Here is a 17,174-nt window from a genome sequence, read left to right as displayed (position 1 = left end):
ATAGATGTGATTGGTTGCCATTTGTGTTCTTTTGCAGAACTCTGATAAGAAAAGTGTTCAATTTGTATTTAAGCAAACAGTGAACCGACATTTGCAATCAACTAAAAATTCGTCTTTCGAATTAGGGCTGAAAATTACTGTTAAAGAGTGTTGCAGTATGTCTGGTGACTCCCTTTTCAGGACTAGGGTTTTCTCATGGAGTACAGTATGTTAATATTTACCTATATAACTAATCTGTTAACGGTTTTTGAAAAACCTCTATTTCAAATTTGAATATAATCTTCATATTTTCATCTAACCTATATGACTCTAATTTTTTTCTGAGGAAAGCATTTGGTTTTTGAGTTGTTTTTTCTTAATATAAGAAAAATTGTATTTTTTTTAAGAGTATCTTCAAACTGAATCCTTTATGCACCAAAGTTGGTTTTGAAAAGGAAAATAAAATCACTTTCTTGCTTGGTTAGCAAGAAGCCATATGGAATTTTTTTTAACTTACAGAAATGGAAATATGTGTAACTTGTTAGTATTGTATCAAACAAATGTTGCATAGAGATAATAGAACATTGCTTGTAAATAATTCAGCAGATTTGTAATATATTTTTATATTATGAAATGTACTGTAGATGTTTTTCTAGAGGCATGAAAGTTAAAAATGTATATATTATGGTAGAAATAATATTGAAGGATATTGTAATTCACTAGTGCTGCCAGAGGAATTGTTAATAAAGCACCTTCTTTAACAATAAATGTCTTTTGCAGACTTAAGGGACTATGTACTACTGTTAATATCTATAAGAACAAAACACATTGAACATCCTTCCAGAAAGTCTTTGAGGGAGGACCTATACCCATAATAGAATTATGGCACTCATTTCTGACAGTGACCGTGAAATCAATTTCCTTACTGTAGGAAGGACATATTGTAAAGTATGTGGTTATATGCAGTCAAACTGCAAAAAATACTCCTGATTGAGGAGTTTTCACTTTACTACAGTGATATAAAAACCAGCAGTTTTTACAAAAATTTTTTAAAGAAAGAATAGACAAAAATATAGATTAAACCTTTGGTTCCAAAATGGGAAAGGTTCCATGATGCATAAATCATTTCTCGTTTGCTTTAAAAATAAAAAAATAGTAAAAATTATGGGAGACTTTATTCGTTAACAGTGGGATAAAGAGCTATATACATGAAATGAGTCATATAAAATTAAATGAAGTGCAAATAAAAGCACTGCTACTAGAAGACATTCTGGAAAGGTTGTTTAATAAGGGTATTATCCATACGATCTGTAGCAAATGTGATTTTTATTTTTAAAAGGAAAAAAGCAGTGTGTTTTCTATTTTTTTTTTGTTTTCCTTTGCTTAAGCACTTCATCAATTGCTTTATTCTGTATCTTCAAAGTAATCTGCAATCTTTTTTGTTCTTTTAAAATTTTGATTTGTTAAAAAATTGCCAAATAGAAATGTTTCAGATATATAGTTTGTACTTGTATTTTTATTTTATTGCCTCATGTTCTTGTAAGTCATTCTTAATTGACCGATGATTGTAGACCTTGCTTGAGTATTTTTTCTAATAAAACAAAGCAAATCACATTTAGCTTCAAATTGTAGCAATTCAATTAAATTTTTAAAATAACATTTAAAAATATCCATTCAATACTTTCTTTAGGGGCACAGTAATAAATTAGTTTTTTTCATTGTGTAGAAATAGATATCAAAATCAAATTTCTTAGTTATTGATTAGCTTCTGTGTACTCATTTTTTGCTGCTTATCTGACACTAATATTAGCACACCAAAAAGAACGTGGAGTTAAAAATGAGTTTTGTAACTTGTATGTGTACATATATGCACACACATTCAATTGTGACTGGAAAATAAGTGAAAATTTTAATCTGTAACATATATTTATTAATGTTTAGTCATCTAAATTGTATTTATAATATGATTCCTGAAATAATCAGTCTCACTCAAAATCCATGTGTAGTTTAGTTTGGGCAAATTACAATCTACAGACGTGACATTTATTTACATGTTGTTTGTAAATACTTTCTTCCTGTAGTGGTAGAGTTGAATATTGAGATCAATAGGACTTACCAGCCTGTAATGCGTACTGTCTGGTCCTTTAAGAAAAAGTTCGCTAATCACTTTCTAGTAGATACGTCCTTTTTTTTTTTTTAAAATAGACAACAGAACTTGCATTTTAATATGATAATGTTGATTTTTGATAATGAACTAGTATATTAAATTTTAGTGAAAGCTTTTTAATATAGTTTAAAGTAAATATTGCCATATTAGGTACATGCACAAATGGTGTTATGGGAACTTTTATGTTGGATTTCTTAATAGTTAACAATAATCCATTATTTCACCATTTGTATTTTTATATTTTGTTTTATAAAATAGGATTAAATGAGATTTTGTAAATCAGATTATGTTTAATCTATAGGCATATCTGCTTTATTTCAAAGACTCTTAAAGTAGAAAATATTGTATAATTTAAAGTTGTTTATTTTTCTAATAAACTTTTTTATATATAAATTTTCCCTTAAGTCGCCACACATTACTTTTTTTCTTTGCAGTGCTGGGAATCAAACCCAAGGCCTTGCATGTGCTAGGCAAGCACTCTACACACCCAGCTCACTTAACCCATTCCTGTTCTTTCCAGGTCCCCCAGAAATTAAGATAGACAGTAATTAATCCCCAGGGAATAGTTTCAGATTAGTCTTACTCATTGAAAGTTTTGACAAATCATGTCAGTAAATCTTTGGGTATAAAACTTTCCCTTTCACATACAAATGAAAGTTTTCAAAATGCAAATATTCCTTGAAAGAATTTGCCATAGTTATAGTTGTTTAAAATATGTTCTGTTGTTTGCTCTTTGAATTCTTAAAACACAGTTGACAAAATGTTATGTATTTTGAGTAAAATATAAAAATGGGAAAATATGGTTGAAGTATTTTAACTACTCAGTGGAGGAGTCTATTTAATCACAGCTTTCTGCATTAAGTGATTGAAAGGCAAACAGTTTTTTAAATTGTAGGTTTTAAAAAAAAGGATATATTTGTATAACAGGCAGGCTCATAATGAGATACTTAGTTATAGTCTACTTATTAAAAAGGATTTATAACTTGACTTTTGAAAAAATTTTTTGAGAGAAGTTGTCTCAAGGTTTTTAATTAAAAATATATTTCTATTCTAAAATTATGGAAAATACTTTATAAAAGGATAGAAAATTTTCATTAGACAAATTTCTTGCTTATATGTATAATTTTTTCTTAAGTATTTAAAGAATCTTGTGACCTGGTGTAGGACATTTTTGCAATCTAGCATTGTGGTTTTAGTATAAATAACATTTGCAAGTTTTCCTTTTTTAAAAAAAAAATAAAAAGAGTCTTTTTGTCATTTCTAATGGTTTATTGTACACTTAAATTGCCTTAAAATGTTGGAATGAAATGTACTGACTCTTGATTGTTTAAAAAGTTGTAAATTCTTAACCTACCCTGATGTATTTTCTGAATCAAGTTTGTGTGATATCACTCATGGCTTTGTTAATCTGAAAGCTAAAACAGACTTGTAAGTGGGTTACAGCAGGAATTATAACCCAGTCCCTCCCATCCTCCAGGTTAGCATTCTTTCCATTTCCCCAAACTGCTTTTACAGTGTGAGAGAGTAGATGAATGTATATTGCAATGCCATTGTGATGTGTTCAGTGCTTCTGCCATAGCCAGTTCCTAACATGATTATCCATAGCACAAAATAGCCTTATTATTTGTTGAATTGGGATAATAGATGAGTACTTGTTGTGGTTAAGATATTTTGGAGAATTATCAGAATAAAGCACTGGTTGGGCTGAAGTGACTTGTCACATTTTGTGATATCATATGCCTTTTCATAGGAATCTTATAAAGGGAATTATGCTTTAGTTTGTTTAAACATTCTCAGTATAAAGCATTATTGATGTTATATTTTTATGTACTCAGTTGTAATTTTTTTAAAAAAATTTCATTATATTTTTTTGGCAGAGCCTTTAAAATATTTTTTTAACATGAATAACATTTTTATCTTTTCCCTTTTATTTATCTTTGTATCTGTTCACCCATTCCCCCCTCCCCCTTTTTTTAAAGTAATGAGGATTAAATACAGGACTTCACACATGCTAGTATACTAGGCAAGCACTACCTCTGTGCTACATTCCCACAAATAACATTTTCAAATAACACTATTTTGAAAGAGGGACCTGATATTTGGTTTGTTTATTTGAATATTTTGTCATGGTTCTAGAGGATTGCTTCCCTCCCCCAGGACCTTTTTTCTTCTTCAGTGTTTTATATCTGATAAGAAAACTTACATTTTCTAAATCTTACAAATTTATTATGAAATTGCCTTGGATTTACGTTTCTGTTAAGGCTGTTTCATAGATTTATTTGTATTTGGACCCCAGAGGGATCTTGCATGTGCATGAAACTGATGTATTTTGGAGGGCCTTTTCTCTTGAGAAAAGCATTAATTTTTTGGAAAGGAGGCTTTGAATCTAGGTGCTGAGGAGTGGACCCATTGCTGTGGTTATGAGAGGCATGCCTTTCACCTACCTCATGCATGCTAGGCAAGGGCTCTACCTCTGAGCCACAACCCCAGCCCTAATGGTTATCTTTTAATGCCAGAACAGCAGTGTCTACCTAATAAATGTTAGTCTTTGTAGAAGTTAGCTTAAGTTTACGTTGTATTGTTCTGTAATCATGTGAAAGATCTGATTTATTTTAAAATGTAATTCAGGATAATCATTTTTTGCAAAATTTGCCCTAAACATCAGTATGGTTTTGTAACTGCCTTTTTTTTTTTTTTTTTTTTTTTGTGGTACCAGGGATTGAACTCAAGGGCATTTGGCAACTGAGCCACACCCCCAGCCCTATTTTGTGTTTTATTTAGAGACAGGGTCTCACTGAGTTGTTTAGTGTCTTGCTTTTTGCTGAGGCTGGCTTTGAACTCGTAGTCCTCCTGTCTCAGCCTCCTGAATCGCTGGAATTACAGACTTGCGCCACTGTGCCCGACTTGTAATTGCTTTTTTTTTCTTGCTCTGTGTGGCCTCTTCCAAATGGCTTATTTTAAAATGTAATTCAGGATAGTCAACATTTCTTGGAAATTTGTCCTAAGTATCAGTATTTTTAAAATTGCTTTTTATGTCATTAAAGTTATAATTTCCAAATCAAAGAATTAATAAATGTATGACTGCACATATGGTATGATGCTATATCGTGTACAGCCAGAGAAATGAAAAGTTGTGCTGCAGTTGTGTACAATGAATCAAAATGCATTCTGCTGTCACATATACCTAGTTAAAATAAGTACATTAATTTAATAATATAGAAAATAAGAATGAGTAAAAGTTGTTACCTTTAATTAACCACCCTTGCCTGGCCTCCAGATTAATATTTCATTTAATTATTCCAAAATGTGCTCATTCAGCTTCTTACACCTAGTTTTGAGATTTTGGTCTTTTTTTCCACTCGGGGCAATCACATAGATATGATTTCCTTTTTAGTGACATGACATCATGTACTGTTAAATATTTAACCATTCTCTGTTGGGTTTGCACTGAGATTTTATTTATTTATTTTTTAATTTTAGGTATCCAGTAGTATAGCAGCATCCTTGAAAGTCTACTTGGGATGATATTTTTATAGTGTCATTTCTTGGGATTGTTAGCTGGCTTAAAGAGTTTGCAAAGCACATCCATTGTAACTTGGTTTTGCCAAAATGTTTTCCTGAAAAAGATGGTACCAAAGTAAATTCTCATTGAATGGATCTGAATGTTGTTTTTCCCTACCATAACAGTACATATTCTTCGACTGTTAAGCAGTTTAAGGTGGAAAAATGGCATAAAAGTAAGGACAGTGAGTTTTGACAGAAGTATATAACATCATAAACAATTAAAATGCAGAACATTTCCTCATTGTTCACAGTCCATCCTAATGTCCTAAACCCCAGGTAACCACTTTGTGTTCTGTATTTTCTAGAACTCTGTATTAATGGAATGATACAATATGTGCTCTTATATATCTGCTTTCGTTCAGCATAAATTATTTTGAAATGTATCATTAAATATATACAAATATTAAGGTGTTCTCCTTATTTAGTGATATTGAACACTTTTTTCAGTATTTTTTTAGCTTTTCTAGTTAAAGTAGATATTGGGGACATAAATAATTATCTGAACTTTTGTGTCTTCAGATTGCTCTTGAAGATTTACTAAATAAATACAAAAGACTTCCTACTCTGGGATATTGTTGAGCAGCATTGAAGATAGTATTCTAAGCAGTTATTTTAAAAATGACCTGTTATACCAGCTTAATAATCAGTTTTTAAGGTAGTTGTGTGACTTTGTTTGGAGATCTCTCTCTATATGCTGGAGATGTTGGGACAAGTATTTCTTTTGTTTATTTATTTTTTATGGTATTTAGGATTGAACCCAGGAATCCTCTGCCACTGAGCTACATCTCTATCCCTTTCTTACTTTACTTTGAGACAGGGTGTCGGGCTGGCTTCCAACTTGTGATCCTCCTGCCTCAGACTCCAGAGTTACTGGGATTCACAGGTTTATGTCACTACCTAGCAAGGATAAGTTATTTCCAGGAAAGAAATTGTTTGTACTAGCACTGTCATTATTAACTTGACTTTTAGCTTATAGAATTAATAAAAATATTACTAGAAAGTAAAATCTTAAAGATCTTATATATATTTCAGCAATGAAACACAGTGAATACATACAGAAAAATGTACCATTTAATACTGAGCACCTGCAAACTACAGGGTGCTAATATAGATGTGGATTTAGCAGTGACCAAAGTAAATAGTATTGATATCATGAAACAAGAGTGTAGATGGGAGATGACTGGTGACATAATGAGTAAAATATGTAGTGTGTTGTGCGGGTGCTATAAAGAAAAAATTGGGAGTGGGGAGGAGACTTGAGGTAAAACAAACAAACAAAAATGTACTGGGCTGGAGATACAGCTCATTTGGTAGAGTGCCTGCCTCGCATGCACAAGGCCCTGGGTTCAATCCCAGCTTCTTGGAACTTAACATTTCATCATGCTAAGTGTTATGTAAGGCTAAGGTTAATGTGAAAAGACTTTGTCTTTGGAAGGACAAGAAGCTATTGGAGAGTTTGAGCAAAGTTATGGTCTGAGTTATGTTTTGAAGGGATCACTCGGGATGGAGTTGTGGCTCAGTGATAGTTGAGGCACTGGGTTCTATCCGCAGCACTACATTAAAAAAAAAAAAAAAAAGTAAAGGTATTGTGTTCATTAAAAAAAAAAAGAGGTCAGATAAAGGGATCATTTTGACTACTCTGAAGAATTAATTTTGTGGAATCAAAGGCAGAAGCAGGAAGAATAGGTAAAGGCTATTAAAAATATCTGTGGCTTGATAGGCTGTTATGATCTGTAACCCCAGTTACTCTGGGGGAGTGGCAGAAAAATTGCAAGTTCAAGGTCAGCCTGGGCGATTTAGCAAGTTCCTGTCTCCAAAATTAATTAATTCTGGCTTGAACCAAAATGAATGGTGATAAGAAGTGAGTAGTTGGTTTTGCTTTGAACCTAGAACTGCTTTAAATTGTTATATAAAAAAAAAGAAGTAGTTGGAATTTGGGTATTCCTTTGAAGATAGGGTTAATAGTTCATAAAGTATAAGACGATTTTTGGTTTAAATGGCTAGTAAAATGTAGTGCTTTGAGACAGTGATGGGAAAGCCTGCAACGTGGAGGAGGGTTGGGGAGGGAAGAATTTAGGAATTAAGCTTTAAATGTTATATTTAGGATGTTTAATAAGATCCTGGGCTGGGATTGTGGCTCAGTGGTAGAGTGCTCGCCTAGCACGGGCGGGACCCGGGTTTGATCCTCAGTACCACATAAAAATAAAGGCATTGTGTTAAAAAAAAAAAAAAGATATCCAGGTGGGGAAATCATGAATCAGGAATGATAGTGAAGATGATTTTCAAGTATAAGGATGTAATTAGAATATTTTTTTTAAAAGTCTGTGTTACACATAAATAAAGACAAGTTTATATCATTTTACCTCCAGGGAGGAGTTCATAAACTGCTTGTGAGTCTGGATCTGAGCAATGACAAGGGTTTTGGGCACCTTTTGAGTGAGCTGCAAAAAGGAAAGATTCAACATAAGACCTCATAGAAATAATTTTTTTTGCTAAGCAATGCTGGGGAAGAAGAACTTTTTGGTAGGTTTATCAACTACTAAATTATGGTTAAGAATGACCTCAGTAGGGCTGGGGATGTGGCTCAAGCGGTAGCGCGCTCGCCTGGCATGCGAGCGGCCCGGGTTCGATCCTCAGCACCACATACCAACAAAGATGTTGTGTCCGCCGAGAACTAAAAAATAAATAAAATAAAATAAAAATTCTCTCTCTCTCTCTCCCTCCTCTCTCACTCTCTCTTTAAAAAAAAAATATAAATAAATAAATAAATAAATTTAAAAAAAAGTTTAAAAAAAAAAAAAAGAATGACCTCAGTGGTTCAAATTGCTGGTGATAAAAAATTTAGGAACAGAAAGACAGTTGCTTTGTTTCCTGTGTACCAAATATTGGTTTAAATTAGCCATCCTAAATCTTTTAGGGAACGATTCGGAATAAAGTCATTAGTGTTATTACTTGAAGTAATAGAAAGAATGAATATTCATCAGACATCAAGTGCCAGATAATGTACCTTAGACACATGATACATCTCTGATACAAACTGGAAGGCTGGTATTCTACTGGAGGGTAGAGGAAACAAGTATAGAAAGGTTAAGCTGTGTTTAGATAAACCTTGCAAATGATATCACAGAGGAAGTGACTTTCAAACTTGATAAGGAAGGACAAGGTGAAACTTTCCAGAGGGAAGAAAGCCTTTGCCCCCCAAATTAAAAGAAATTGAATGATTTTGCAAATATTTAGTACCCAGCATGTACTTTATTTGCATTAAAAATGAGTATGGTGTTGGGTTTATGCTTTACAGATTTGGGAGTAGGAGATCATAGTAACATTAACATGAGTTCTGTTATAGAGGGAGGTGCTTGGTGGTGGTGTACCTGGAGTTACATGGAAGCACAGAGTGTGGTTGGCCCAGTTCTGTAGCATTAGCACAGGTTCCCCTTGGAGAACTTGGAGTTACTTTCAGAGAATGTGTGCATCTTCCAAGGAGTGAGGAGGGGAAGGTGGAGTAGCTCAAGTTGAGGAAATTACTGTTCTAGAGGGTGGGATACCTGGTGTCTTGGAGACTAGGGAACTGAATGGTGGGAGATAAACCTAATGCGAGGGAGAACCAGCTGTTGAAGATCTTGCTCTCTGCCTTAGAGCTTTCTTTGAAATATGTATGGGGAACCACTTAAGGTTTTGGTTAGAAAACTAACCAAAGGTTTTGATAATTTATATTGGGGATGGGGAGACTAGCCCAAAGACTGCTGCTCTGCCTCTCCAGTAAGGAGTAAATAAGATTTTTCCAACATTTAAGTTTCACTGAAAAGTAATTTTCCAAGATTTGAAAAATTAGAATTCTTTAAATTAATGGTAAATTAATGTGTTGTTTTACAGTTCTTAGTCAACTATAACTAGTAAATCAGTCAGACTTGACTTTAATGCTCTACATTACTTATAAAGATAACGAACTTTCTACTTAAGTGTTGCTTTGATAGTAGCAACACTTAATTGCTGTAATCATTACTTTAGTACGTTTTTATCCAATACAATAAATTGTTCATTTTATCTTCACAAGCAGTAAGATATCAAAAACATTCTTAAGCTGAGTGCAGTGGCATGCGCCTGTAAACCCAGCTACTCTGGAGGCTGAGGCAGGAAGATCACAAGTTTAAGGGCAGCCTGGACAATACATTGAGATCCCGTCTCAAAAAAAAAAAAAAAGGCTGAAGATATAGCTCAGTGCTAGAGCACCTTTGGGTTTAGTCCCCACTACTGGAGGAAAAAATTATTTAAATAGCCTTGCCTTTGTGGAATGTTACTTTGAAAACTGGCAGAAAAGTCCTGACTAGATAGATGTATTTCCAAGTGGCAGGAAAGTAGCCTCATTAAAATGAGGACCAAAAATTATTTTTTTCCTACTATCATTACTTATTTTGTGTCATTCTGCAAATTATGCAAGAGTTTATCAATGTGGGATATTTCTTGAAATAGAAAATAGCATTTGGCATAGAGAAGTTGATAATTCTTATAAGAGAATTTGAGCCTGAGATGTATATACCACACAGATTTAATATCAAATATTTGAAATTTTATCATCTTTGCTTGAAAACAAAAAGGAAGAGAGCAAAATAAGATAATTATAATAAGCTACAAAAATGTATGTATAGTTGGCATTTCCTGAGAGATGAGCAGGTGTCTACTTTGAAGTGTTATGAAGACTGAAGGTTGAGACATTTCTAGAACTTAACTTTCTAAGGTAATTTCTTCCATCCTTTGGAGAAAGTAAGAAACTTTGTCTTTCAACTTTTCAGCCCCTGCCACTCAAAAAAATTTAATACTGGAACAAAATTGTTAGTGAAAGCTCTGTCCTTGTCCCGATCCAATCCAATAATGAGGACAACGTTTTGAGAAAAAGGAAAAAGTTGTTTAATTGCTGGCAAAGGAGAAAACACAGGGGACTCCTGTCCAGAGGCTGTGATTCTGCCCTTTGGGGAAGGGGGATAGGAGAGTTTAAGAGATGAGTCAAAGGCTATATTCTGTGTCTTTGGAGCTTTAATTCACTTGACAATTTGGGAGATAGCCACTTCTTAGATCTGGTGCCATCTCCAGGTCTGAATTACTTATGTTCTTGTAGTGCCTGTGTGCTTAATTACAATAATTCTGCCTAGGATTTGAAGAATGGTAATCCTGTTTCTTCTGAGATTAGGGAGGAGGAGAGATTAGGAAGGAGGTGGGGAGAGGAAGAGAAAGAAGCATGTTCCTTTTAAAAATAACTTACAGTGGCAGCGCAGCAAGGTCCACATCCAAAGCATAAAGTGGGCCACTCGTACAAGATAACAGTTTTTGAAATTAATAAGGAAAAAATTAAAAGCAAAATACTACTGGAGTGAGATTTGCAAAATGCAACCTCTTAAGTTTTTGTATATCAGAGATTGGTTATAAACTTGTTTAAGTTAGTCTATGAAGGAGTGCATAGAGGATGCTGTAAGATTCATGGTGTTTTTAACAATTCATTCAGCATTTAAAATTATCTGGATAGTGGGCTAGGTGAATTTTTATCTCCTTCATGTTTAATCCTTACAGTTAAACATGAAGTGTAGGTTTTTATAGTTGAGTTTTTCAGGTAACTTATCTAAGATCATATAGTCAACAAGTAGCTGAATCTGGAGTTTGTATCAATTATGCTTGATTTTAAACTTAGATTGTTCTAGTATTTTTTTTGATAATGTAGTCAAATATTTCAGTGTATTTTGTAAGACTGTTAAAAGAATAAACATCTCTAAAAGAAAATGTCTGGTGACAGACATCTTAAACAAGTTTTGCTCATGTCCTTGCAAACCATTTTCACTTATGCAGTGGATTGCCCAGCAATTTATATTACTTTTAATTTATGACAAACAGAAAGGTAAACAGGTAAACATGTCACAAAACCATTACACAGGGCTGGGAATGAGGCTCAGGCGGTAGCGCGCTCGTCTGGCATGCGTGCGGCCCGGGTTCGATCCTCAGCACCACATACCAACAAAGATGTTGTGTCCTCCGAGAACTAAAAAATAAATATTAAAAATTCAAAAAAAAAACAAAACAAAAACAAAACCATTACACATTTTATCTTCATTTATTCTTCCTTCCAATGCTCTTCCGTTATTGGTCTGAGTTTATGACCATATTATTTTCTTTCTCTTGGAGGAAGTTAATTTCTTGCAAGGCAAATCTATTGGCAACAAATTCCCTCAAATTTTGTTTGAGAAAGTCTTTATTTCTCCACTTTGCTTGTGTGTCTGCGTGCATTGCTGGGGATTGAATTCACAGCCTTTATGCATGATAGATAAGCAATCTACCTCTGAACTATGCCACCAGCCTTCTCTGTCTTTTTTTTTGAGGGATAATTTCACAAAGGATTCTAGGTTGGTCATATTCCCTCCCCCTCAACATTTGAAATTTTTTACTCCATTATCTTCTTGCTTGAATAACTTCTGAGAATTCCGATGTTATTGTTATCCTTGTGTTTCTGGGATAAAAGTCCATGATGCCCACTTTTCAGAGGCCAGTACTCAGGAGAGGAGTGTTGTAGGAAGAATCGGGTTTATTCAAAAGTGGGCAATTTTGAGAAGGTAGATGGCCTATTACCTTGGATCTCCACCTAGGGTAACTCGGGGTACAAAGAGCTTTAATAGGGAAAGGAGAGGGGGGAAATTCGCAAGTAGAAAGACTGTGCTGAGCAGGGTCTTCATCATCCAGGACATGGGTCTCCTTGTTTGTTTTTCCCCTGACCAGAACATTTCAATAGACCTCAGTCTTTGCTGTGAGTTTCTGTATTAAATCAGACTTTGGGTTTAGTCTCACAGCAAGTTACATGTTTTATGTTAATGCTGAAAACTGAGGAGCAGCACTCTAAGGCTTATCTGATGTCCTGAGTTCTGTAAATCTAAAGAAAGATATAGCAGTTAACATCTTAACCATGTAGGTGGGGCTCTCTTTAAAATTTAGAGTGTCAGGCAAAAGTGGGAGTGTAAAAGGATTAAGAAGGAGCAGCAGCCTTGCCTAGGAAGGCAGGAGGGGGAAGCAGCGGTATTACACTTGGATAGGATTTGATCCCATCTAGTTTCTTCCAAGATTTTTTTTTTATTTTTGACTTTCTGCAGTTTAAATATGATATATCTAGGTATAAATTCTGGGTTTTATCCTGCTTTCAGGATCTGTGGCTTGGTGTCTAATAATTTTGGGAAATTCTCAGTCATTTGGCTTCAAATATTTCTTCTGTTTCTTTACTTTTGTTATTCCCATATCACATGTTTTGCAGTTGTCGAACATTTTTGGATGATCATCATCATCTTTTTTTTTTCATTTCAGTTTTGGAAGTTTCTATTTATGTATCCACAGGCTCAGACATACTTTCCTTACCTGAGTTGACTAAAGAGCTCATCAATGTCACTTTTGTTACAGGATTTTTGATTTCTGACATTTCTTTTTTATTCCTTAGAATTTCTACCTCTCTGCTTATGTTACTTCTCTGTCCTTGTATAGCATATACTGTTTTTATTAGCATATTATGATTTTTTAAAGTTCCTGATCTGATAATTCCAACATCCGTGCCATATCTGAGTTTTGTTTTTTGTTTGGTTTGGTTTGGAACCAGGGGTCGAATCTAGGGGTGTTTAACCACAGAGCTGCATTCCAAGCTCCTTTTATGCTTTATTTTGAGACAGGATCTTGCTAAGTTGCTTAGAGCCTCACTAAGTTGCTGAGGCTTGCCTTGAACTTGAGATCCTCCTGCCTCAGCCTTCCAACTTCCTCGGATTACAGGGATGTGCCACCATGCCCATCATCCTAAGTTTTTTTTGGGGGGGGGCACTCAACCACTGAGCCACATCCCTAGCCCTATTTTGTATTTTATTTAGAGACAGGGTGTAACTGAGTTGCTTAGATCTTCACTTTTACTGAGGATGGCTTTGAACTCGTGATCCTCCTGCCTCAGCCTCTTAAGCTGCTGGGATTACAGGCATGTGCCACCATACCTACTGGCCTGAATGTGATTTTGATACTTGTTCTATCTATTAAAAATAGTATTTTCTGCCTTTTAGTATGATTTATAATTTTTGGTTGACAGGCACACATGATACACTGGGTAGAAGTATGTGGTGGTAAATAAAGTAAATAAGTCCTTAGTGATTGAAGGTGAGATGTGGGAGGATTTTTTTTTTTTTTTTAAAGAGAAATGCTTTATAGTCCTGTGTTCAGATTTCCTTCTTTTAGTGACTGTGTTCTTGACCTGTGACCTTCAACAAGATGACCCCTTAGAAAGGGCTGGATTTGGGTATTTCCATTTTCCCACCTAGACAGTTTATCCCAGATTGGTGAGATTCTGAAACCCCAATTGGTTAGGCTCTGATTAAACAGTTTCCCTTGAAGTCAAGCCTTAAGAAGAACAGAATGAACTGGGTATTTTTCTCTTTCCCCTGCTAAAAGTGTCAGCTTTTTTTTTTTTTTTTTTTTTTTTTTTTGCTAGACCTGACAAGAGTAAGTTTAAAACAGAAAATATTTGGTGCTCACAGTTTCAGAGGTCTCAATCCATTGACTGCTGACTCCATTGCTCTGTGCCTGAGGTGGTTGTGGGGACAAATGAGCCAAGGAACCGATGATATCAGGAAACAATTTTATTTGGCTACAGCCAGGTTCAGATGGCATAGCTTTTGCTGTAATTAATCAGTCCCCTGAACCCCAAGTTCTGGTAGCTTGAGAATTTTATACCCAGCATGTAAGGGGAGAGGCTCAGAAGTTTACAGTCTGTAGAAGTTCACTTAAAAGCAGTTTTTTCTTTCACTGTTCTGGGCAAGTTAACCCTTCAAGGACAAGGCCTGAGAAAGGAAGAGCTGCTTCTTCCCCTTTCTTTCCTCCCCCTACCAGCTGTTACCATGGAGCCCAATTGGTAATTTTTCTTATCTTAGAAATGTAGACATCTGGGCCGGGGATGTGGCTCAAGCGATAGCGCGCTCGCCGGGCATGCGTGCAGCCCTGGTTCGATCCTCAGCACCACATACCAACAAAGATGTTGTGTCCGCCGAGAACTAAAAAATAAATATTAAAAAAAAAAAAGAAATGTAGACATCTCTGTGAAGTCCCAGCCCAAGGCCAGAGGCCTTGTTTACACATTTTTACAAACAACTATACTGGATACATGTTTGTGAAAAACTAGTAAGGGAGTGTCCAGCACCTGGATTGTTGATTTCTTTCTGGCCAGTGGCCAAGTAAGACAGGACAACACCAAATTAGGAAGTTTATCTATATTGAACTCTTTGTAGACACTCTTTTGCTGACAGTCTGAAAATCATTGATGGTGAAGATTTCTGGAGAAGCCCGGTTAAGACTCTGTGGAGAAAGGGGGTGTCACTACAAAGTGAGGCAGAACATCAGGGAGGAAAGCAGTTCAAGACGGGACAATCAGAAAGCAGAGAACTCTGCTCACCAGGGACAAAATATATACTCCCCGCACACCCCCAAGGATCTTTCTCCTCCAGACACACTCTACCTGCCTATAATTACTGTCCTATTAATCCTTATGGGGGGGCGGGATTAATGCACTGATTAGCCTAAGGCTCTCATAACTCAAATCATTTCACCTCTGATTCTTGCATTGTTTCACACATGAACTTTTGGAGAACCCCTCATGTCTAAACCATAATAGGGATTTTTTTTTTTCCTATTTCCTAAACGTTACTGTGTGAATAGGATAGAACTGGAGGTAAGACTCACAGAAGTATGTGACTAGCCCCCTGTAGAGTTTTAACTCTCAGATTTGTCCACTGTGAGCATGTAGCAGTTTTTCAGTTCCAGTTCATGTTTCCTTGCCTTGGTGCTTGTTCCTGTGGAGGTTTCCATTTCTACAGGGTGGTTCTCTGTATTTGCCAGTTTATCTCCAATTTTTGTGGTGGTGGTTGCTCTGTGATCTGAATTCTTAGATGGATCTGAGAAGAGTTGTTTCTTCTTGGGATGGATTCTTACATGCTGGAGCAGAAACTGGAAGTTCAAACCATTAGAAATAATAGTAATCTACTATCATACATTGCCGTAGCTTCATTGGTATAAATAAGATTTATCCAGTGATCAGTAATGTGTTTTCAGATTGTTATATAATTTATATCAGCTGAGATTAAGTATTCTCATGCAAAATTACAGTATTTCTATTTTTGCAGTTTTAAAGATTTCTCCCCACTCCACTACTCAAAATATAGGAACTTAAATGAAGAATGAAGAGAAATTAAATGAGGAAAAAGGAAGAATGGACAGCTTAGACTGCTGTAACAAAGTACTACGGACTATGTGTCTTATAAATAACTGAAATTTCTTTCTTGCAGTTCCATAGGCTGGAACTCTGGGATCAGGGTGCCAGCAAGGTCAGGTTCTGGTGAGGGCCCCTCTTCCAGGATGCAGCATGCTGGCTTTTCGTTGGGTCCTCACATGGTGGAAAGATTCTAAGAGAGCTGTCTGGTTACTCTATTGTAAGGGCACTAATCCCATTCATGATTACATTAGTCTCCTGACATAGTTAGCCTCCCAAAGACTCTACCCGCCACCTCTGCCGCCAGTTTTTGTTGACACTAGGTGTGGAACCCAGGATATTGCATAAACTAGGCAAGTGATTATCACCTCACCTCATCACCTCATGGGTTGGGATTTCAATGTGAATTTTGGGGAGCACAGATATTCAGTCTAATATTCTGTCTCTTCCCCCCAAATTCATGTTCATTTTTTTGCATAAATTACTTTTAGTTCATAGTACCCCCACCCCAAATTTTAAAACTCATTCCAGCATCAATTTTAAAGTCTAAAATTTAAAGTGTTATCTAAATATCTAAACTTGATATGGGTGGGACTCGCTTATGATTAATCCTGAAGTTGATTGCTCCCCGGTTGTGAGTCTGAAATCAAACAAGTTATGTGCTCCCAAAATACAATGGTGAGGCAGGCATGTGATAGATATTCCCATTCCAAAAAAGAGAAATTGGAAGAAGAAACAGGCAACAAGTCCCAAGTAAGTCCAAGATCTAATAGACCAAACTCCATTAAAAAGTCTTGAGTAATACTCTCAGTTCACTGTTCCACTTCCAGACACCCTGGTTTTGTGGTCTTGCCTTGTGACACTGATGAGGCAGAAGTCATGTCTGCTGGACCCATTGTATTGGCAGTTGCTCCCACGTCTTGTCATGACACTGCCTATACTAGCTCTTTGTGGTGGCCCCACCTATGCCATGACCCCTTCTCAATGGGGTTGAGTATTGGTCCTCCCCTTGGGAATCAACGTGTAAATTTCAACTTATTACAGATACTCATTAATTTAAGATGGGGTTATATCCTGATAAGCCCATTATGAGTTGAAAGTATGGTAGGTGGAATTATTGCATTTAATACACTGAGCATCGTAATTTAGCAGTAGTGCACTGTAGAGTATTGGTTACTTCTTTCTCCTGATTACATGGCTGACTGG

General features: G+C 35.6%; 1 protein-coding gene across 9 annotated transcripts in view; it reads left to right on the top strand.

Moving 5' to 3' along the window:
* The window catches only part of Aebp2 (AE binding protein 2), a 219,602-nt gene that overhangs the window by 87,495 nt on the left and 114,933 nt on the right, over positions 1-17,174 (top strand). Inside the window, exon 9 of one of the 9 annotated variants that reach the window (XM_026391939.2) lies at positions 38-1,564. The exons of the other annotated variants lie outside the window; for them this stretch is intronic. Within the exon in view, the coding sequence (XP_026247724.1) occupies positions 38-83 (46 nt within the window). The 3' untranslated portion in view covers positions 84-1,564. Of the gene's footprint in view, positions 1-37; positions 1,565-17,174 lie in introns of those variants that run through there. 9 annotated transcript variants of the gene reach the window in all.

This window comes from Urocitellus parryii, chromosome 5 (genome assembly GCF_045843805.1).
Source record: "Urocitellus parryii isolate mUroPar1 chromosome 5, mUroPar1.hap1, whole genome shotgun sequence".
NCBI lineage: Eukaryota > Metazoa > Chordata > Mammalia > Rodentia > Sciuridae > Urocitellus > Urocitellus parryii.
Note: the sequence above shows the minus strand (reverse complement) of the source record. Positions and strands in the feature narration are given on the sequence as shown.